General features: G+C 39.4%; 2 protein-coding genes across 6 annotated transcripts in view; both read right to left on the bottom strand.

Moving 5' to 3' along the window:
* The window catches only part of RSBN1 (round spermatid basic protein 1), a 30,058-nt gene extending 20,066 nt beyond the window's left edge, over positions 1-9,992 (bottom strand). For 3 of the 5 annotated variants that reach the window (XM_023757049.1, XM_023757050.1, XM_014458958.2), the window contains exon 1: positions 8,880-9,992. In XM_023757049.1, coding sequence (XP_023612817.1) covers positions 8,880-9,888 — 1,009 coding nt within the window. In that variant the 5' untranslated portion in view covers positions 9,889-9,992. The remainder of the gene's footprint in view (positions 1-8,879) is intronic. The other 2 variants (XM_023757048.1, XM_014458957.2) reach the window with 2 other exon arrangements.
* A 981-nt stretch (positions 9,993-10,973) lies between these two features.
* PTPN22 (protein tyrosine phosphatase, non-receptor type 22) overlaps positions 10,974-23,178 on the bottom strand; it is a 43,733-nt gene continuing 31,528 nt past the window's right edge. Inside the window, exons 16-21 of the mRNA XM_014458959.2 lie at positions 22,804-22,831; positions 20,277-20,357; positions 19,911-20,026; positions 17,037-17,067; positions 14,774-14,851; positions 10,974-11,589 (exon numbers count right to left, since the gene is read on the bottom strand). Of these exons, the coding sequence (XP_014314445.1) occupies positions 11,525-11,589; positions 14,774-14,851; positions 17,037-17,067; positions 19,911-20,026; positions 20,277-20,357; positions 22,804-22,831 (399 nt within the window). The 3' untranslated portion in view covers positions 10,974-11,524. The remainder of the gene's footprint in view (positions 11,590-14,773; positions 14,852-17,036; positions 17,068-19,910; positions 20,027-20,276; positions 20,358-22,803; positions 22,832-23,178) is intronic.

Below are 23,178 nucleotides of genomic sequence, written 5' to 3'. Positions count from 1 at the left end.
TGGGAGATGACATTTAGACTAAGTCTTAACTAGAAGAGAAGACAAGCATGTTTTTGAGAGAAAAATATTCCAGGGAGAAGCGAAGTACCTAAAGAGAGGAAAAATTCTGACTTATCTATAGGTATTTTGTATATATACAACACAGAACAATATCTGGAGAAATATATACCAAAGTGTCAATGGTAGTTATCTAGGCTGGCAGGATCATAAATGTCTAGCTTTCTTCTTTTTTACTTACATGTATTTTCCAACTTTCTACAAAAACATATATTATTTTCATAATTAAAAAATGTATTTTTAATTTTAAGGGACTGTCATGGATTGGCAAATCCAAAATAGAATGGCATCTTTTATTTACTAGTTGGAAACTATATCTAGCAAGAATTCTTTAGGATTAAATATCAGGTATTGTCCTGACCCACCTTCAAGCACGTTGTGGTATGTACTGTATAGATTTTATCCAGCCAACTATAGTATTTCTGACACAATACAACTAATTCAGTGCTGAGATAGCTACGCCCACTAATCCTGTCACTATACGTGGGAAGAACAAGCTCAATAAACTTTACAGTAAAAAATTTTCTTGGTATAAAATATGTAAATATATGATAGTTGCAGTAGTCTATACAAAATCATTCTAATAACCAGATACACAGGTTATAAAATCTTCTTAAAAAAATTTTTAAAGTGCAAATCAAAGACTTTAATATGATACCAAATGATTTTCATTCTATTTAATACTTGCATTTAAACAATAAAAAGAAAACCATCTGCAAACATCACTTGTAATTAAACAGATCATTTACCAACATATACATGTATTACTTAAACTGACAAGACAAAAAGCACTCTTTTTTTGGAGGGGGTGGGGGGATCATTTATCCTCACCTGAGGATATTTTTTCCACTGATGTTTTAAGAGAGAGTGGAAGGGAGGAAGGGAAGGAGGGAGAGAGAGAGAAAAATATGTGAAAGAGGCACATTGATTGGTTGCCTTCCCGCATATGCCCTGTCTGGGGCCCCAGACTGGGGAATTGAACCTTCAGTGCCCAGGCAGACACTCTAACCATTGAGTTACAATGTCCAGGGCAAAAAAAGTAATCTTTTAGCCCTGATCGGTTTGGCTCAGTGGATAGAGCGTCGGCCTGGGAACTGAAGGGTCCCGGGTTCGATTCCGGTCAAGGGCATGTACCTTGGTTGCAGGCGCATCCCCAGTGGGGGGTGTGCAGGGGGCAGCTAAACGATGTTTCTCTCTCACTGATGTTTCTGACTCTCTGTCCCTCTCCCTCTCTGTAAAAAATCAATAAAATATGTTTTTAAGAAAGTAATCTTTTATTCTACATACAACTAAATATTTGAGTTAATTGAAACACTTAGTAACAGTCATTTATATTTCTTACCAAATAAATTAATCTAAATACTTTTCCTATATATCAAATCAATAATTCAGGCAACTCTCCCAAGCAATTAAATGTTAATGCCATTAAATATAAAGGTTAAACCAATTTTTTATTTTATTTTTTTAAACCAATTTTTTAAAAATTATCTAATTACCCGATGCTAAATGTTTAGCAATTTCACAGAAAAAAAAAAATCTCTGAATAGATCCTGTTATTTCAAGCTTCAGAGGATGTATTTGGTATGCAGAAGATGAATTGTGACCTAGATCCAACACTGAAATTAACACCAAAGAGTTGCCTTGATAGTAACACATTTTCTATATTACTATCAGATTACCAATGGTACTTCTAACATGGCCAAGTCTCTGTGGGTTTTATTCCAAAACTCATTATAGGAGAACCATTCAATTAATTCAGCATGGTCCATCTCAAAACAACCACCACATAAGGAAATGAAAAAGCCCTAAATTGGTTTTAATCTCATATTTCAACATGATAAAAGTTTAAAATGTGAAATTTTATTCACTAATCCCGTTTTTCAAATTTTGATTTTTATCTAAGGCTGAGATAGAGAAAGCTCACCTTTGATTATAGAGAAATCTGAGACAACTTGTCACACTAGCTGATGAATTTCCATGAATAAACTAATATTAATTTTAAGTTATTATGGTGGCAACTAATTGAGAATGGCACACATATACAAAGTTGTTAAAGGTTATTATACTAACTTAGCCATCACTGCTTCATGAAAATGATATCAAGGTTGCCTTGCCTTGAATTAAAAATGTTATTTAAAAGTCAATGTTTCTGCAATATAAATTATATCAAATCAGTATGTTGTACATCTTAAACTTACACAATGTTATATGTCAATTATATCTCAGTTATTTTAAAAAATCAATGTCTAAAGAATGAACCATCTTTCCTTTTCTGGTAGAGTGTGTTAGTGGTCCAACAGAGAATGTATTCAGGCCAACTATACTTAAATAAAAAAACAGCCTGAAACATTATATGTTATTTATATTAGGTTACAAAGTCAGTAGGTGACAACCAAGATTCAAACTCTTGCTTGTCTGACTCCAAAACTCAAACTCTTCCAATACACTCCGTTCTGTTCTCTTTCTGCTTCTCTATCACCTCCTCTCGGCCACACTCCCACTGGATGATCAACTACGATGACCTCATCACAATCAGTGGACTTGAGGTGGCTTGGAGGAACCTCCAATAAAGGGCGCATTACTTCAACAAATATTTTATGGAGTGCCCACTACATAATTCTGCATGATCATAATGATAGCATTATGTTATACAAAAATACAAAAACTTTCATGGCCTTAAAGGCTTTTTTGCCTCTCTGAGTAAGGAAAAGTACAGTCCCTGAAGTGGTTGCTCTGATAAGTGAGATTATCTGTTTACTTCAGTTCTCTGTATAATCCCGAAGTAATTCCTCACTCTTATCACCAAGACAATCAACTGTTTCTGGATTTAACATTCCTGCCAGTAGCTCTTTGACATCATAGAAACTTTCAATTAGGAGTTTGCCCTCGAGACACTCCCTGTGATAGCACAGCTGACCAAAGATGAAAAAAATGTGAGAAAGGAAGGCTGACTCACTGGAAATACATAAAAGCAACCCTGTCATTTAATGACACTGGAGAAGAGAGCTACAGGAATCAACTCACCCCTTTCCTTTTTAAAAAAATATTACTACAATAATAAATTTAACCAAGAATAATTAAAAAGAAGCATTCCTTCCTTTGATGGGTTTTGTGGAGGAAGTCTGTTCTAAGCTTTGAATGCAGCTAAAAGGGAGAGGGAAAAAATTAACATTTCAAGACTCAGGTAACTCAGTTTAAGACTCAAGCCTGTTCCTTACAAGAAATAAAAAAAAGATTTTATATCTCTTAACATTTAGTATCTTCTAGATTCAGTTCTATCACTTTCTAACTAGAAAATTTTAAGCATGTCACTTTACCTCTTCAAAAATCAATTTCTGTACCATTTCCTAGATAAAGCAAGTTTACCTTGGTATTTAGATTAAACTTTCATTTCAACTATTTATGAGCAACTCCACATGTCTAGCATCCGACATTTATGGGGAAGCTACACGTGAGCTTGGACTGAGTACTGCTGGGCTGGTATGCAGGGGCTGGTGTGCAGGAACATGTCTCTGCTCAATGAGCTGCCTCAGGGTCTGCAAACTTTTTCTATAAAAAGCTTTGCAGGCCATCTGATCTGTCTCCACAACTCTCTTCTGCTGCTGTGGTGCAAAAACTGCCGCAGACCATACATCTGAATGGGTGGAGTGGTGTTCCAATAAAACTCTATTTCTGGACACTGAATCTGAATTTCATTTGACTTTCACATGTCATGGTTTTTTTTGCCAAACATTTAAAATACAAAAAACATTTAAGAATATATTACCTGTAATATATAAAGAATTCTCAATTCAATTAGAAAACAATTCAATTAGAAAACGGGCATAGTCATTTTAATAATGAGGATATATGGACGGCAAACAATGACACACAAATATGTTAAATATCACTAGCCATCGGGGAAATGCCATGATGAGGAATCTCTATAAATCTATTAGAAGAGATAATATAAAAATACTAACAATACCAGATACTGGCAAGGATATAGAGGAAGCAGATCTCTCTTACACTGCTGGTGGGACTGTAAAATGGAACAGACTGTCTAGAAAATAGATTGGCAATGTCTTTAAAAAAAAACAACTAAACACACACTTACCATATGACCTAGCAACTGCATTCCCAGAGAAATGAAAATTACATCCATACATAAATCTGAACATGAATGTTCATAGAAGTTCTACTCATAATAGCTAAACTGAAAACCAAAATGTCTTTTAAGAAATAAATGGTTAGCCCTAACCGTTTTGGCTCAGTGGATAGAGCGTCGGCCTGCGGACTGAAGGGTCCCAGGTTCGATTCCGGTCAACGGCATGTACCTTGGTTGCAGGCACATCCCCAGTAGGGAGTGTGCAGGAGGCAGTTGATCGATGTTTCTAACTCTCTATCCCTCTCCCTTCCTCTCTGTAAAAAATCAATAAAATATATTTTAAAAAAAAAAAGAAAAAAAGAAGAAATAAATGGTTAAATGGTGGTATATCCATACCGTAGAATATTACTCAGTAATGAAAAGGAGTGAATTACTGATAAATGCAGTAACTTGAATGTATCTCAAAAACATCATGCTGAATGAAAAAATCTCAGAAAATGACATACTTTATTATTCCAATTATATAACATTCTCAAAACCATGAAATTATAGCCCTAACTGGTTTGGCTCAGTGGATAGAGCATCAGCCTGAAGACTGAAGGGTCTGGGTTCAATTCCAGTCAAGGGCACAGGCCTAGGTTGTGAGCTCAATCCCAGTGTGGGGTGTGCAGGAGGCGGCCAATCAATGATTCTCTCTCGTCTTTGATGTTTCTATCTCTTCCTCTCCCTTCCTCTCTGAGATCAATAAAAATATATATATTTTTTAAAATCATGAAATTATAGTTAAATAAGTGGTTGCTGCAGAATAGATGAGTGGTTTCTAGGGTTTAGGGAAGGTGGGGGGACACAGGAGGTTTCTAAGACTATACATGGGGAGCATTAGGGGGATGTTCATGGTGTTGGAATAGCTGTGAATCTTGACTGCAGTGGTAGTTAAATTAATCTACAGGTGATAAAATGTCACAAAAGTACACACACACCAATGTCAATTTCCTGGTGTTGATAGTATGCAATAGTTATGTAAGATGTAACCATTGAAGGAAAGAACCGGTCTGTACTATTTTTGCAATTTCCTGTAAATATTTAATTACCTCAAAATAAAAAATTAAAATAGTTCCTAAATATCTGAGGATAAGGGAAGTCATAGCTTTTTAGATAACAAGGGTCTAGCCACTCTCCTTATTAATCTTAGAGTTGCTTCAAGGATGAAGCATGATAAAAAAAAAACAAAGACAGTTTTAACAATGCCTAATATCGGCCAGACACTGTTTTAAGTGCTTCCCACGTATTGCCCCATTTAAACCACATAATAACCTTATAAAAGCAATACCACAACCTTATTCTACAAACAGGAAAAGGGAAGCTGATGGAGGTTAAAGTAATCTGCCCATGGTCACACAGTAAGTGGTGGAGCCGAGATTTAAACTCAGATGGACTCCAGAGGCATGCCTCCTGCGTGCCTCGGTAACAAGTATAAAGATGCTCAGCAAAAATATAAAAGGTATTCAAAGTGTGTGCAAAAGTCTGGATTATTTATTGATTTATTAGAGAGAGGAAGAGGGAGAAAAGAGAGGAAGGGAGGAAGGGGGGAAAGAGAGAGGAGGGAGGGAGGGGGAGGGAGAGAGAGGATTTGGTGTCCCACTTATTTATGCATTCATTGGTTGCTCCTTGTATATGTCCTGACCAGGGACTGAACCTGCAACCTTAGCAAATCCAGAGGAAGCCCTAACCCACTGAGCTACCCAGCCAGGGCAGAGCCTGGATTAAACAAGGTTAAACCAGGTTATTTTATGTAGGGTTCTAAGAATGCCAATGTGTACCCTGGCCAGTGTAGCTCAGTTGATTGTCATCCTGTGCACCGAAAGGTTGCCAGTTCTATTCCTGGTCAGGGCACATGCCCAAGTTGGGGGTTCCATCCTAGGTGGGGGCACGTGTGGGAGGCAACCGATCAATGTCTCTCTCTCTCTTTCAAATCAATATGAAAATATACATATATAAAATGCCAGTGTATGTCATGTATCCAGAAAGTAATGGTATTTGGTTTTTCCCCAGTGTATTTGGCCAGGAAGCTTTTTTCCCCCATAACAATGTTCTCATTCAAACGTTAAAATATTTAAACTAGATTTATTCTGATCATTTCACAATATATACAAATATCAAATCCTTATGTTGTTCACCTGAAACCAATATGATGTTATATCTTTATTTTTTTAATCTTCACCCGAGGATTTTTAAAACTGATTTTAGAGAGGAAGGGAGGAGAGGAGAGTGAGAGGGAAGCGGGGTGGGGGGGGGGGGGGGGAGAGAAGAGAGACAGACGTAGATTTAAGAAACATCGATAGGTTGCCTCCCATACTCACTCCCAACCGCAACCTCCATATGTGCTCTGACAGGGAATGGAACCTGCAGCCTTTTTGTATACAGCAGGATACTCCAACCGAGCCATCCGATCAGGGCAATTATATCTCAATTTTTAAAAAATAGTTTAAATAACCTGATCTTAACCCACTTGTCTTCTTTACCTATTGGCAAACTACAACTGCTTCAAGCTACGCTGTCCAATGTGGTAGCCACTAGTCAAAAGGAACTATTTAACTATAAATTAATTAGAATTAAATAAAATTTAAAATTCAGTTCCTCAGTCACACTAGCCACATGACAAGTCTTTTAGACTTGCTTCAGCTTGGCCAGTGTGGCTCAGTGGTTGAGCGTTGACCTATGAACCAGGAGGTCATGGTTCGATTCCCACAGGTTGGGCTCCATCCCCAGTAGAAGGCAGCTGATCAATGACTCCCATCATTGATGTTTTTCTTTCTCTCTCTCCATTCCTCTCTGAAATCAATAAAAAGGTATTAAAAAAAAGACTTGCTTCAAGGGCCCCATATGACTAATGGCTACCATATTAGACAGCACAGATACAGACTATTTCCGTCACTGGAGAAAGTTGTTGGTTGGACAACACTGGGTTAAAGGTCTGCTTTGTTTTTTAAAAAACATGAGGCCTGTACAATTTCCAGAAAAGCACATTGTGAATTATTTACATGTAATTACCACTGTCCCCCCTTAAACGGGGTGCTGTCAGAAATTCTTGATGGGACTGGCTACTGCCATCTCATAAGCAAAGAAGTGGAAAAAATGAATAGAAGAGAAAGCAACATTGCACAGTAGGGAGATGAAGCTGATATTGGGATTCAATCTGGGTTCTACCCCCTAGTAGGTCAATGATTTAAGAATTTTAAAATATTTGTACTTGGTACTACTTTGGGCCTTAGTTTTTTCCTCTTTTACTATACAAATTTAAATTGGGTGATCTCTAAAATTACCTCTAGCTCTGAATGGTTAAAACATACACACACACACACACGAAATGAGGTGAGAAATAAGGGTAAAAACAAAAGAGAACAAGATCATTGCATACTGATGGTGGAACTGGCCCTCTGGTCAGCCTGGCACAAGTTCTATTCCTGAGATTAAGATTTGGATACCACCACCGGAGGAAAGATTTACCTGAATTCAATAAATGCCATTGAGCAATTATTTGCAATAAACTGTGCTATTTGGAAGTAGCACCCAAAATAAATAATGATTGGTGGTAGTCTTAGTTTTAGCCTAAGACCAAGTTTGTGAAGGAATCCAAGACTCACGACCCTTCAGATTGGAAGACGGGTTCATTAACATGTTAGTAACCTAACTGGCCCAGTACTAAGAAACACAAAAGTATCTTAAAATCTTCTTGAGGAGATGCAACTAACAAATCACATAAAATCATATACAACGTACAAAACTCAGGGCATAATCAAAATTCTACGAGAATATAAACAGCAAATGCTACAGGTACTTGGAAATAGGAAGACGCCAATCTGCCCACCCTAATTGCTCTAGAACCCACACTTAACTAGGTAGCCCTCCATTTTCTGTGTTAAAGATTCTTGGCTTTAATCGGGGTTATTGGAATTAAGTAAATTATCCGTTGGTTGTGCCAGACAAAATAAAATGCAACTGGAATTCTCGCCTCTGATACCTACGACTGCACACCCCGCGTTTTAGGGGGCCCGGTGGGTCCTACTTCCTAGGATCCAAGGAGAGAGAGAACCTTCCCCATCCCTTTCCTGAGGATTAAGATCTCATATGAAAATTAAAAATCATTTTTTACCTGCAGACTTAAAAAAAAAAAAAAAACACGAAGATAAACTGCGTTTGACATTTTAGCTTGCAGAACCTAAGGCGATCAGTGTGAGTCGAGTTAACCTCCCTACGAATGAATTCAAACTCGTTACAGCCCCAAAACATACCCGGCAAGATCTGGGAGCAGAGGAGAGCGAGTATGAAAGCCACCACCGAGGAAAACTGGAAGGAAAGGATTTCAGCGACAAGCCTTCCCTTTGGAAAGGCCGTCTTTCGGATACGCCACCTACAAATCCCACGCCGGGGACCGCATCGCGCGGAAACCCTGCCGAATTTGAAAACAAACGTCGGCCAAGGCTCCGGGAGGAGCGGGCGGGGGGGACGGGCCAGGGGGTTAGTGAGTAACTGACAGCTCGGCCTGGAAACCAAGAGCCTCAAGTAGGTCAGGCTGTGTCCACGGGGTGCGATCCAGGGGCCGCCCCGGTGGGCGCGGGGGCGCGGGGCAGCCAGAGGCGGGCAGGGCTTGGGCGTCTTTCCGAGCGAAAGGGGCGGGATATCTGCGCCGAGAGAGACCCAGAGCCCCAGCTCGCGGCCGCCCGCCGGCTCTCACCTCTCTTGGGGGCCTTGATCAGGGGCACCCCACCGGCCCTCTCGCCGTTTTCCTGCTTGTCCTTGTGTCGGAGATCGCCCGGGACGCAGGAGCTGGGGCCGCCGTCCGAGCCGCGGTGATGGTGGTGCCGGTGCCGCTCCTTGTGGCCCTTATGCTGCTTGGGCCCGGCGGCCGCGCTCACCGTCAGGGGCGAGAAGGTGAAGAGGGCCGAGGTGCCCGGGGCTGGGAGCGGGGCGGCGACGGCGGGCCCGGCGGGGGCCAGCGAAGGCGGCGGCGGCGGCGGCAGGAGCAGAGGTTCCACCGGGCCCGGGAGGGTCGGGGCTGCATTCGTTGGCGGCAGCGGCCCGGGATGTTGGCGGCTGCGACGCCGCCGGTGAGAGGGAGCCAGAGGGGGGTCCTGGCTCGGCCGCCCCCGCTTCTCCTGAGACCCCCCACTGCTCGCTCGGCGCTGCCGCTTCACGCCCCGCGGCGAGACCCCAGCGTGGGGCTTCTCCTTCCCCTCTTTGTCCGGCTCCTCCTGCGCCGCCACCGCCCGTACTACGCGCACCGCTCCGACCTGCGCAGCCATTTCACCCACAAACACACATTTAAATGGCCCGACCGCCCCCCCGTCCGCGTATCGCGCAAGCGCATCCCGCGCACGGCCCGCTGGGCATTGGAGTCCCTCCGCTGCCCTCCACTTGTCGGCGGAGCCCGGTCCGGAGCTGAACATGCCGGAAACGGCCCTTCCCCGCCGCTCTCCGCAGGCCTCTCCACCAGCTCTGGTCCAGCCCCCTAGGCCGCGCGGAGCCTCCTGGGAGCGGTAGTTCCCCCCGCCCCCCGCCGCCTGCATGGCTGCGGGGGCGGAGGAGCGGAAAGAGAGCGTGCGCCGAGTCACGCTCTGGGCTGCGACGCAACCGCCGCTGGGCGGAGAGTTGCCGCCAACCGCCTTAACGGCCCAAACAGTGTTCGTGGCTCTCCGAGTCGGGCGGCGCGTTCCCATTATCTTCTCCTTGCCCTCCTCCGTCATGGCACGCGGACTAGGTGGTCTCCATAGTTACTTTTAAATGGCATGTTCCTCTTTTGACCTTTGTGAGGTAAAGGAACCTCCGGCCTTTTCTCCTTGAACAGGCGATGAGATGAAGAGGAAAGGGGAACTTGGTGTATAACGCGAGGGCGGGTTTGCTTTTAGAGTCCAACGGCCCCGCCCGTCGGCATTGCCATGGTGACCGCTCCTGGCGTAGCGAGGCAGGTGCCCGCGCCTCCGGGGAGCCTGGGCGCGCCGCCCCGCCCCGCCGTCCGCCCACCTCCCCCCAGCGCCTGGGAAGGCGGAGTCCATCGCTATTTTGAACACATTCCTACAGTTAGGGGGAAATTCTAGATGGAAAAGGGTTTTAAATGTTTAAAGGTTGCATAAATCTGAGATGTGTGCCTATCAGAGAACACTCCAGAACACTCCCCAAATCGCCACTGTTCACCAAGGCTTCCGCTCAGAAATTGACAATTTCATAGTCACTTGAGATTGTACCTAGGATTCTTTTAGCATATTTGGTCCTTGGTAAGGGTATTGGGGATAGTTGGTTACGGTGAAGTACGCAGATAAGAGCCAGTGGTTCGATGCCACACTCCATTGAGGTCACTGAAAAACAAGCTTGCTGAGCACCTACTGTGTTCATTGCGCTGCTATGAAAGGTAACAGCCAGCGCTCGCCTTACTGGGCTTCCCAGTGAAAATACTACGTATCCCATGCTTCTAGAAGCCACAGACTTTTTTAAAAAATTAAAAGCAGTTAAATCATTTCGGAGAACTCTGGAGAATCTTTTGTAATAATTACATTTGTTACATAAAATTAGATTGGAAAGATCAGATACCCTTAAAACATGTCAGATCCATATTCATTTAGGAAAAAAAAAAACACTTTAAACTAGTCGTGCTTCTGATTGGCTGTAGGTCGCACATGTTTACACAGAACCTGTGAAATGAAGAAAATGCTACCAAAAGATAGCTATTTTGTTAATGATTCTAGATTTGGTAATTGAGTAACTTTAGTTAAAACTTATCAGGGATGTAATTGAACATCTGGTTAGTTGATATATATAAATAAAAAGATTATAGTCATTTTTTACATATTTTATTCTCTTAAATATAACTTCTTTTCTTACTATTCTAGTTTCCCACAACATTTGGGAAGATGTTCAAGGTATACTCCATTTAGGCAAAAATAACTCCCAGGGGACAGTCATTGTCATAAGCAGTAATTTTGTATTTCAACCACAAGATAAGGTTTTGAAACACATTTTTATAGTAAATTCTGGCAATGTAGACATTTAATTGAGATCCAATTCTTACCATTCCTTCAAGTTTATATTTATGTGAAAAGTAAAGTCAAATATAAATAACTTCCAAAAATGAAAAAAATCCATTCCCAAACTCTTTCTCCTGTGGCTGAAGTGGCAAACTTTCTCTGCTGTTTCCAACCCCAATGTAAATGAGATTCAATGTAAAATTTTTGGCACTTAATTGCGCATTGCTTTTCTTAAGAGCTGTTACCACATTACCACATCTGCACTGTTGACATTACGAATATAGAGAACTTTACTGTAGCTAGCTGTGTTCTGGTAATTTTTCTTTGCAGGTGCACTTGCAGCCTATAGTCCACAGTTCTGTTAAATATTCCAATTTGATGGTGGGTTCCTTGGTCCTTTGGGTTTTGAAAAACGATTTGCAAAACCTGGGAACAAAAATAAAGCTGAGAGTGAAAAGGGGGAAAGGATTAATATGTACAAATTGCCAGTAAAAAACAGTCATGGGGATATAGAATAGAGGCAATAATAATCTAATAACTATGTGTGGTGTCAGATGGGACTTACCCAGGTGATCATGTTCTAAGGATAAGGGAATATCGTCAATAATAATTTAATTACTATGTATAGTGTCAGATGGGACTTACCCAGGTGATTACTTTTCTAATCACTATGTTGTACACCTGAAATTAATATAATATTGTATACCAACTGTTATTGAAAAAGTACAAATTTTTAAAATAAAACTGAAAAAGGTTTTTATATAAATATGAATACATGGATTTTAGAGTATGTTATGATATATTCAAACACATGGATTTTTTTTAAGGTTAGGCAGCATCTTTGATCAATTTAGTAATAGATTGTAAAGGTATAACAGTAATTAAGTTAATGCTGAAATGATAACAATAGAATGCTAATAACATTTTATATTTGTAGAACACTTACAAATTTAATAATGGTAATAATTAGATAAAGAAACCTGGTATAATGGTCTTTAGTAGTTCAGCATATTTTTTTTCAGCTTTGTTGAGATATTATTGATATATAACATACAGGGTGGGCCAAAAGTAGGTTTACAGCTGTTTGGATGGAAAACAATACAATAATAAAGAATAATACAAGAATAAGCTCTGTGTTTTGCTTACTCACAACTGTAAACCTACTTTTGCCCCGCTCTGTATCTAAGTTTAAAGTGTACAACATGGTGATTTGATACACATATAGTTAACTAACACCTCTATCCCCTCACATAATTACCATTTTTTGTGGTGATTAAGGTTTACACTCTTCAACAACTTTCAAATGTATAATACAGTACTGTTAATTATCGTTACCATTCTGTTCATTAAGTCCCTAAAACTTATTCATCTTATACCTGGAAGTTTGTACCCTTTAACCAACATTTCCCCATTTTTCCCCATCCCCGCAGCCCAGGCGACCACCATTCTGCCCTGTATTTCTATAAATTCAGCCATTTTAGATTCCACATATAAGAACACACAGTATGTATGACTTATTCACTTAGCATAATGCCCTCAAGGTCCATTCATGTTGTTGCAAAAGGCAAGATTTCCGTCTTTTTTTATGGATAAATAATATTCACATCTATAACTTACCTTTATCCATTTTCTTTATCCATCCATCTGTCAATGGACACATGAGTTCTGTGTTTTGGCTACTGTAAATAATGCAGTGAACATGGGGTGCAGTATCTCTTTTGAGATAATGATTTCATTTCCTCTGGGTTTATATTTAAAAGTAGAATTTCTGGGTCATATGGTACTTATAGTTTTAATTTTTTAAGGAACTTTCATACTTTTTTCCATAGTGACTGGACTATTTACATTTCTATCCACAGCCTCACCCACACTTGTCTCTTGCCTTTGATAATGACCATTCTAACAGGTGTGAGGTGACATCTCATTGTAGTTTTGGTTTGCATTTTCCTGATGATTAATGATGTTGAGCATCTTTCCATGTACCTGTTGGCCATTTATCTGTGTTTCTTGGGGGGGAAAAAAGTCTACTCATGAACTTTGCCTATATTTTAATTTGACTTGCAAAATAAAATCCTTTATCTACATCTTTTCACCTACCACTAACTTATCAAAAAAATAAAACTGGGAAATTTCAATGTCAGGAAAATAAGCATTATCCTATACATTAAAACCCTAATATGCAAATTGGCTGAACCACAGTACAACTGGTCGCTATGATGCACACTGACCACTAGGGGTCAGACGCTCAACTCAGGAGTTGCCCCCTGGTGGTCAGTGCACTCCCACAAGGGGAGCACTGCTCAGCCAGAAGCTGGGCTCATGGCTGGCAAGCACAGTGGTGGTGGTGGGAGCCTCTCCTGCCTCTGCAGCAGTGCTAAGGAGCAGCAGGTGGGCAGTAAGGAGCGAGGCGTCCCGGACTGCAAGAGCCCTGGACTGTGAGGGGGCGCAGGCTGGGCTGAGGGGCCCCTCCAGTGCATGAATTTCGTGCACCGGGCCTCTAGTTGCTTTATAAGATTACTAGAGGCCCGGTGCACAAATTCGTGAATGGCTGGGGTCCCTTGGCCTGGCCAGCAATCAGGGCCAATCGGGGCCACGGGAGGTAGGCCAGCCAACCTGATCAGGGCCATTGGGGCGGGCCAGAGCGATGGGCCGCGGGAGGTTGGCTATGGGAATGCACTGACCACCAGGGGGGAGCTCCTGCATTGAGTTTCTGTCCCCTGGTGGTCAGTGTATGTCATAGCGACCAGTCGACTGGTCGTTGGTTGTTCAGTCGTCCGGGCATTCGGTCATTTGGTCGCTTAGGCTTTTATACATATAGACTGTATTAAATTCACTTATACTTCTGCTTCAGTCCAGAAAGCCCTCCATTTACTGAGAGCTTATGTTTGAAAAGCTTAGAAAAAATAAAGTAATAAACAATCCTGGAGAACTAAGTATGTAGCTAATCATTTATATCTCTCCCTCAAACACTCCCCCTCACCTATCCCAAAGAAGGACAATGCAAAAATGTTGCACAACCAGTGATGGCTTTTTCTTCATCCTTTCAAAATATATGAAGAGTAATGACAGTTGGTTCTTTATCACTTCAGCAACATATGACTTTTCTTTGATGGAGGATATTTTCAAGGTTCTCTTACACTTAGCAGCTTTAGGAGTGCAAAGTGAGCAATGAAAGATTTGAAATACAAAAGGAGAACAGAGAATGGTAAGCTTGAAGACGTTCCTGAACCTTTCATTGCATCATCATCTTGCAAAATTGTGGGTAGGCCCTGCAGAACTGCTGAAAGCATCAGTGAGATATTTATTAAAGCATCCAGCACAATGCCTGACACATACTAACTCGTGTGTTGCTTACATCTGAGCCATGTGGTTACCTAGCTTTATTTTCTGCATATGCTAGGCAAATCCATGTAATAGAATAAATACATAGTGGTATGTAAGATGTTAAGTGGTAGCTGGGGTCAAAAATAAAAAGATAAATTGCATGAAAAAGAATATAAATATAAGGACCTATACATGCAACCTCAAATCCTATTTAAAGTTGTATCTCTTATACTATAAAAGAATAATTTAGGTAAACATAAACTGTGCTGTAAAATAACACACATACCAAAATTTAGCAAGGAGCTGGAGTTACTTGACTGAGCAGAGTCTGCAGGCTTGTTTGGTGAGGAAGAGGTACAGAGACCTAGAATGAAAAGAAAAAATGTGAGGGAAAGAATAAAGACAAACAGATAACTTTTTACCTTTTTATTGAATCTATTGCGATGACATTGGCTAATAAGGTTGTATAGGATTCAGGGATAAATTCTATAATACATCATCTGTATATTCTATTGTGTGTTCACCACCCATCACCATGCACACCCTTACTCAAATCATTTGTTCTCCACAGTAGATCATCCATGGCAAAGTCTGTGATTTTTCTTACACTATCCTCTACTCCTGTAATATCTTTCTTCACTTCCCAGTCTGCCTTTTTCCCATTATAGATGATTCTAGTTAGGCCCAGAATCTCATCTCCCCAAAGCACTATGCTTCTTTGTTTTGCCATTTAGCTGCTACTTGGTAGGCTTAAAATATATAGTGTTTCTCTTCCCAGAATCTTAATATTGAGGTATCAGTTTCTGCCCAATTTTGAAAGCAATCCAGTGAAAACATGTCCCACATTTTGCGGAGCATTGTCTAGCAGTGAAAAAAGATAATTTCAGGTTTGTATAAACTTTCTAAGAAGCAGCATATAACTGGGGAGAAATTATTAAATAGTCATTTCTTGTTTTGTTTTCAACATTTTCAGAATACAGTGTTAGGACTGTGTATGTTCATATACACATACCTAATACTAGGATTCTAGAAACATCTCCCCATTCATGGAGGTACTTGAGTATGAATCACTAAAGTACATACTGAATTTCAGTCAGATTCAATTAAAAATCTATTTATTGAATACTTACTATATGCCAAGCATTGGGCTAGGCACTGACGATGGAGACAGAAACATCAATGATGATAGAGAATCATCTATTAGCCGCCTCCTGCAAGTCCCCCCCTGGGATCAAACCTGCAACCCAGGCATGTGCCTTGACTGGGAATTTGACCAAGACCTCCTGGTTCATAGGTTGATGCTCAACCACTGAGCCACACTGGCCGGGCTGATATGTTCTTTTAGAAAAAGAAACCTGTGTATTTCGTAAGCTAAATTGATCAAATCAATCTTTGGCTATTCAAGTCACTCATTGTTTTTTTTTTTTTTTTTAGTTGTTTAATTCTCCTGTTTTATACTATAATTTCCTCCTCTTGAAATGCTTAAATTCTCTTTTGACTGGCTTTAGCTATCTTACTTTTCCATTATACTTAGTCATCATAGGTGAGAAATCAGTTCATTTCAGAGATCAAGTGTGGTGGCAATGAGAGCAGACTGGCACAAGTTTATGGAAAGATAGAGTGGAAATCTCAGGAGAAAAGAGTAAGATTCAGCTATAAACCTTCTCACTTGGATAATACTTTACATCAAGTTTTCTCAGTGTTTTGTCCCTCGCTAAAATACCAACCAGCTGTTTGGTCCTTGATGATTAACCAAATTGATCAAATTTGTAAAACTGTATCACCATTGTTCAGCCAGCGTGGCTCCGTGGTCGAGCGTTGATCTATGAACCAGGAGGTCACAGTTCAATCGCCTGTGTTGCGGGCTTGATCCATAGTGTGGGGTGTGCAGGAGGCAGCCAATCAATGATTCTCTCTCATTTTTTTTAATATATTTTATTTCTCTCTCCCTTCCTCTCTGAAATCAATAAATCTATACATATATACAAACAACAATTGTATCACCGTGTTTTATATACTTTATAGTTATAAATAAGGATTTCTAAGATAATCAAATTCCCACCGTTTCAGGAGTCTTTGAGTTTGTTTTCATTACAATATAGCAAAAGTAGTAAGCAACAGACTATTGCTAATAATACTTGGTAAAAATAGAAATGAGTCAATACTTTGCTTACTTTATTAAATCAACACATTTGTTTCACAATATGCTTTGCTGTGCCTGTTTTCAAAGAAAATACATCTGAGGTTAGACTGCTGGGGATTTTAAATAACACACTTGGGTGCCGGCATCTTAGGATGAGTAGAAAGTGACAAACATCATTCTATTATTCCACACACCCCCGCCCAACCCTTCACTCCGTACTCAGTATTATATTATCACTGTGGAGCCCAGCACAGTGCAATGTTTGGGGGTGATCTGACCCACAGGACCCAAGCAAGCTTCTGTTTAGGAATAATATTAACTTTTCATAGAGTGGTTATATAAGGAAGAATTAAATGATCATGAAAGTAGTATACATATTCTAAAAAATAAGTATAAAGAAGCTTACTCTTTTTCATGTTCCGCAAAATTTTCAAACTCTGCAAAAATGAAGAAAAGGAAAGTGTTGATTTTTGGTGTGAAATCCAAACTACTTTAATCAAGTAGAAATACAGATGTCAGTCAAAAGGATTAATTTCCTTTAATAAGAGCCATCAAAGTGCACAAAACCATTTTGCCATTTTAAACTCAGTGCAGTCTCCACTTGATTTTATTTCACTCTTTTCCCCACCCATATGAGAATGACACTATGTATTTAGAAATAGTGTATCAGAATATCAGGGAAAAACAGTTTCTACGTTTCTTTTTTGGGACCCTTCCAGAATCCGTGATGCCTTCTGACGATAGCTGTGACACACAGCCACTCCCATTCTAGCCAGGAATGTTTATCAACCGTATCTGTACTCCGTTTCCTAGGGTCCACTCCATACTGTTAGCCATGCCACTTCCTTCACCTTTCTTTCAGCAAACCCATGGACTCTGCCTCGTTCATAAAGAACCTACCCACATTTTTTTCTTTTCTCCACATAAAATAACCTACCCACATGTTTTTCTCCACATATCTTTAGCATGTACATTTTTAATCTGTTCCATAATATTCAATGCTTCTTGATAATTTTCAGATTGTTTCTTATGTAGGCATTCTATTCCAGTAGATTAACTGTCCTCTTCTCAAGGGCAGGTAGATGTCCTCTATGACATTTCTATTTTCCTAACACCGAACAGAAATGTATTCTTCTACATAATAGATATAAATAAATTCTCTTTTTTTGAAAAATTTTACTTTGATTTTAAGAAATAAATCATTTATTTATTATTCAAGTTATCTTAGTAAAAATGCTACCATTCTTATTTTCCATCTACCCAGTTTCCTAACCCTCCCCCACATAAAGCCATCGTTATTAGCTTCTTATGTATCCTCCCAGTTACATATGAATACAGAATACAGATATAAATCATATTTTGCTCCATTTAAGCAATAGTTAACGATTATAATAAATATAGTGAGATCTCATTTTTTAACCTTCATAGTATTCCAATTTCTGCACATACCATGATTCATTTAATCAATTTCCTTAATGATTAATATTTATGTTGTTCCTAATTGCCTGCTCTTATAAATAATTTTTCAGTAAATAACCTGGTATACCCTTCATTTCATATATGTACACACATATTTGAAGGATAAATTCCTAGAAGTGGGTCAAAGGGTACATGCATTTGATATTGTTAGATTGTCCTCCATAGCAGTTACACCACTTGACTTTCCCACCAATGCAGGCATGTGCTTATTTCACAGTCTGCCTAACAAAGAATGTAGTCAGACTTTGGAATTTGCCATTCTGATGAATGAAAAACAGTATGTCAGAGTGGTCTTAATTTGTATGTCTCTTATTATGAGTGAGGTTGAACATGTCAAATGTTTAAAGGGCAGACCGTGCATATTTATTTTGCTTAAACTATTGGATCATGGGGTGGTTGTTGTTTTTTTTCCCACTTTTCTATTAGAGTTATCATTATCAATGAATTTCTAGGAGCCTTTATATATTAAAGAAAAGCCCTGGCTGGTTTTGCTCAATGGGTTAGAGCATCAGCCTGTGGTCTGAAGGGTCCCAGGTTCGATTCCAGTCAAGGGCACATGCCAGGGTTGCAGGCTCAATCCCGGGGGGGGGGGGGGGCATGCAGGAGGTAGCCGATCAATGGTTCTCTCATCATTGATGTTTCCATCTCTCTCTCCTTCTCCCTTCCTCTCTGAAATCAATAAAAATACATTTTTTTAAAAAAGAAATAACTCCTTGGCTATGATGCCAGTTGCAGATATTTTTCTCCAATTTGTTCCTTGTCTTTTGATTTTAAGTTTATTTTTATTATTATTTTTTGCCATGCAGAAATTTTCTATTTTATTTAAGTGAATTTATAAATCTCTCTTCTTATGGCTTCTGGATTTTGAGTCATTCCCACTCCCAGGGTGGAAAGGAAACTTTTCCAAGGTTCTTTAGGAACTTTTTTTGGGTTGGTCCTTTGTTTCTCTTTTTTTAAACACTTAAATCTTTTATCCATCTAGAATATATCCTGGTATAGCTGTGAGATATGGATCCTATTTTTTTTTCAGGTACTTATCCAATTCATCCAACAACAATTAAAACATCCATCTTTAATCATATACTAAATTCCTATACATATTTAAATCTATTTCTGGACTTCCCATCTGCTATGTTGGTATGTGTTTTTTCATACACCAATATCATACCATTTTAATAATTGAGGCTTTACAATGTTTTAATGTCTGGTAAGGCGACCCTCCTTCCACTGCTGTTACTTCTATTTTTAATTTTTTGAGTTTACTGGCCATTCTTGCTCTTTTTATCCCTCCCATATGAACTTTGGAATCAGTCTGTCTCATTCCAGTAGCAAAAAAAAAGTTGATGGTTTTATTAGGCAGGCTTTAAACTGTTGTATTTTTTTGTTGTTTGTTTCCTTCTATTAATTTTATTTTTTAAAATATATTTTATTGATTTTTTACAGAGAGGAAGGGAGAGAGATAGAGAATTAGAAACATTGATGAGAGAGAAACATCGATCAGCTGCCTCCTGCACATCCTCTACTGGGGATGTGCCCACAACCAAGGTACATGCCCTTGACTGGAATCGAACCTGGGACCCTTCAGTCTGCAGGCTGACGCTCTATCCACTGAGCCAAACCAGTTAGGGCTCCTTCTATTAATTTTAATTGTCATGAGACCAACAATGTTAGTGACCATATTTAATCTAATTTTCCATCTTAATGCTGGCAGCTGGCAAGAGAGAAGGGAGTAGGGGGTTAGGGGACACTTCCAGTAATGAAAAGCTTCTGGAGTATTTCCATAAACTCCTATCTTTTTTACCTTACTCCTTGTGAAACATTTTCCAGGAGTCTTCAATGTTTGTTTTGAAGATGTTGAATTTTCCATGGTGTTAGGACAGCTAGCAGAATAAGTCTCTATAGGTTGAGTCTGCATACCTGAAAAAAAAAAAAGGTAATTTGTTGCATAGCTTCCTAAGCTTTCAGGTTTTATACAGGTATATATCCAGTAATTCTTGGCTTGGCTTTTTTATGCACTACTTTTACAACACAGTATGGGCCTTTAAAATGTCTTATTTTTATCTTACTTAACCACTTCTTGTACCTTTTCTATTTAGGTCCCACTTTATTGTTAGCCTTTTAACAGTCTTATTTCTATAACTTTTTGGAGAGAAAGTGCTGCACTTACAGTCCTCGTCAGCGAGGAAGAAGGACTCTCGGGTCCTTTCTGGGAGTGGAGGGGGAGGAGAAGAGCGATCTTCATGGGGATCTGTGATGAGAACAGGGCACAATAAGCAAAAACATCCATCACTTAAAGTCTCCAGGCAAGCTCCCTTTTTGATCTTGTATAACGTTTCCAACTTCTCAATATTAACCTACAGCAACCAAATAAAAAATTATCTGAACTATGACTGGAGCCTCAGGAGCTTTGTTCTCCCAGCTCTTTAGCCAATGAGCCTCTCATTCGTCACAAACTTGTAGCTCACTTACAAAAGTGTTTTTCCAAAGAAACTGAACCTGAATTGAATTAAGTTTCTAGTTCTTACAGAGCATCCTGAAACCACAAGTAGGCAAACAGCCAAATGCAAACATTTTCATGGCCCTGAAAGGAAAGTCCACTCTCATTGAGCAGCCGCTTCCCATTCCCTGCAGATTAGATGGGCAACCACACATCTGCTTTCTCCATAGATTTGCTTGTTCTAGGTATTTCCTCTGCTTCGCTTCTAAGTTCTTCAGAATTTTCCCCCATTTTATCTATCCCAATCTATTTTCCATATTTCCCAGAGTAGAACCTCTGTTGCAATTAAATTAACCTACTCACCATTTCTCTACACGCATGCTTATTTGTACCTTTGAGTCACTGTGACCCCGATCCCTGCTCCTGGAATTCCCTCCTTTATCACCGTCTATCTATAGTCTTAAATTTCTTTCTTCTACTCAGTGAAGTCTTTCCTAACCACTCCAGCGATACCTTCCTTTTTTCTAGATTTCTGGTGATTATAATCAGGGCCACACAGATTACCATGTAATAGTTCCAAATGAGTATTAATTTTGTCTATGTAATTTGAATGTAAGCATTAAGCAGTACTCTTTCTTTCTTTTAGGAAAATTTTTGAATATATTTCAAAGTAGAAAAATTAGTACAATTAATCTCCATAAGCTCAGTTCAACAATTTTCAAGATTTTGCCAGATTTGTTCAATTGTACCCTTTTTTGCAAATTTGCAAATCTTCTGTTATTCACAATATATCATTTTTATTACATTCAATATTATACTAGAGGCCTGGTGCATAAAATTCGTGCATCCCTCTCCAATCTGGGACCACTGGCTCCTAACTCTTCAATCTGGGACCACTGGCTCCTAACTGCTCACCTGCCTGCCTGCCTGATCGCCCCTAACCTCTCTGCCTGACGGCCTGATTGCCCCTAACCATCTCTGCCTTGGCCCCTGCTACCATGGCTTTGTCCGGAAGGATGTCCGGTCTGATTAGCATATTACCCTTTTATTAGTATAGACTAGTTTCAAGTGTACAGCATAGTGGTTAGATAATCATATACTTTACAAAGTGTTCTCCCCAATATTTCCAGTACCCACCTGGGACCATACATACTTATTACAATATTATTGGCTATATTGCTATATGCTTTACATCCCTTTGACTATGTTGTAACTATCTGCACTTCTTAATCCCTTCACTTTCTCACCCAGTTCCCCAATCCCCCTCCCCTCTGGCAGCCACCAGTCTATTCTCTGCATCTGTGAGTCTGTTTCAATTTTGTTCGTTTATTTTGTTCTTTGGAATCCACATATAAGTGAAATTATATGGTATTTGTCTTTCTAGCAGTACCCTTTCGCATATATCCTCCTAACATGATATAAGGCACACAGAGCTTGCCTGGGAAATGCTCACGAAATGCTCACTTCATAATTATCAAATAAAAAGTATAGTAGGTAACATTTAATGAGAGCTTATTATTTGACAACCACTGTGCTAAAAGCTTCATGTGCATCATCACACTTAGTCCTTGTGGAAATCCTCTAAGAAAGGAGTTCTATTATTCACATTTTATAAATGAGAAAAATTGATAATTTAACCAAGGTTATGCATTTTGATAACTATTGGATTTGAATTGAAGCCTGTCTGACTCAAAAGCCCATTTTTAAAATCTCTATGTTATACTACCTATTTATGTATAGTATGAATCCTATAAGTGAATAATATGTTAATATGAAGAAATATGTTAAGGGCAACTGCCATCTGGTATAGGGTATGTAAAGTACCTATTAGTGCTCAATAAATGTTAGCTGGTGATGTTGTTATTCAATGTATAAGACAAGCAAAGCTCAGGAAAGTACTGGAGAAGCAATGGCAGGTTAAAGATCTAAATGGCCAAAAATAATTTTTAGAATCACATTATGAACAATGACAAAACCTATAAAATGGGACTACTGCAGTCTTAAGAGATTCTACCTGAAGTAGTTTTTTTAAGGGGCCATATATCAGGGAGCAGAATCCTAAAATCCTGTCTTCACCTGGCCCTGACAAAGCAAAACTCCTAGCCTGGGAAACCCAGAAATAGATCAATAAATAGTGGAAGCTATTATGGGAAGCATGCCATCTCCTGAGGTGAATTACTCTAAACTTAATGAGCCATTCTCACAGTACAGATGCTTAGGGCTAACATCTCATCTAAAGCTATGAGAATTTATTTACCTGGTATGGGATTCCGGAGTTTTACAATCTTAAAAAAAAGAGAGAGAGAAAGGATAAGTGAGAGAAGAATATGTACACAAATTTACAAACTCAAAGCAATGCATGGCATTTTTGAAGTTATACTGCATATATGGATAAAGATAGTTATGAAATGTTGACCCTATTTTTTGTAATATGTAAGTGTGCTGAGTTATGAAAAGACATCAGCTCTTAGTGATTTTTATATGTCACGACAGTTGGTCCTAAATTTATTCTGTTTTGACCTATTTCCTTTCTACTCAGAACATTTCCTGAAAATTTAATTGAGGGTAAATTGTTGAAATGGAAATTACTTCATGACATTGGAAAAGGAGTGAATTTTCTTTTCTCTGGGAA

This window comes from Myotis lucifugus, unplaced genomic scaffold (assembly GCF_000147115.1).
Source record: "Myotis lucifugus unplaced genomic scaffold, Myoluc2.0 scaffold_101, whole genome shotgun sequence".
Taxonomy (NCBI): Eukaryota; Metazoa; Chordata; class Mammalia; order Chiroptera; family Vespertilionidae; genus Myotis; species Myotis lucifugus.
The sequence above is the reverse complement of the archived record's forward strand: the minus strand, read 5'-3'. Positions and strand labels throughout refer to the sequence as shown.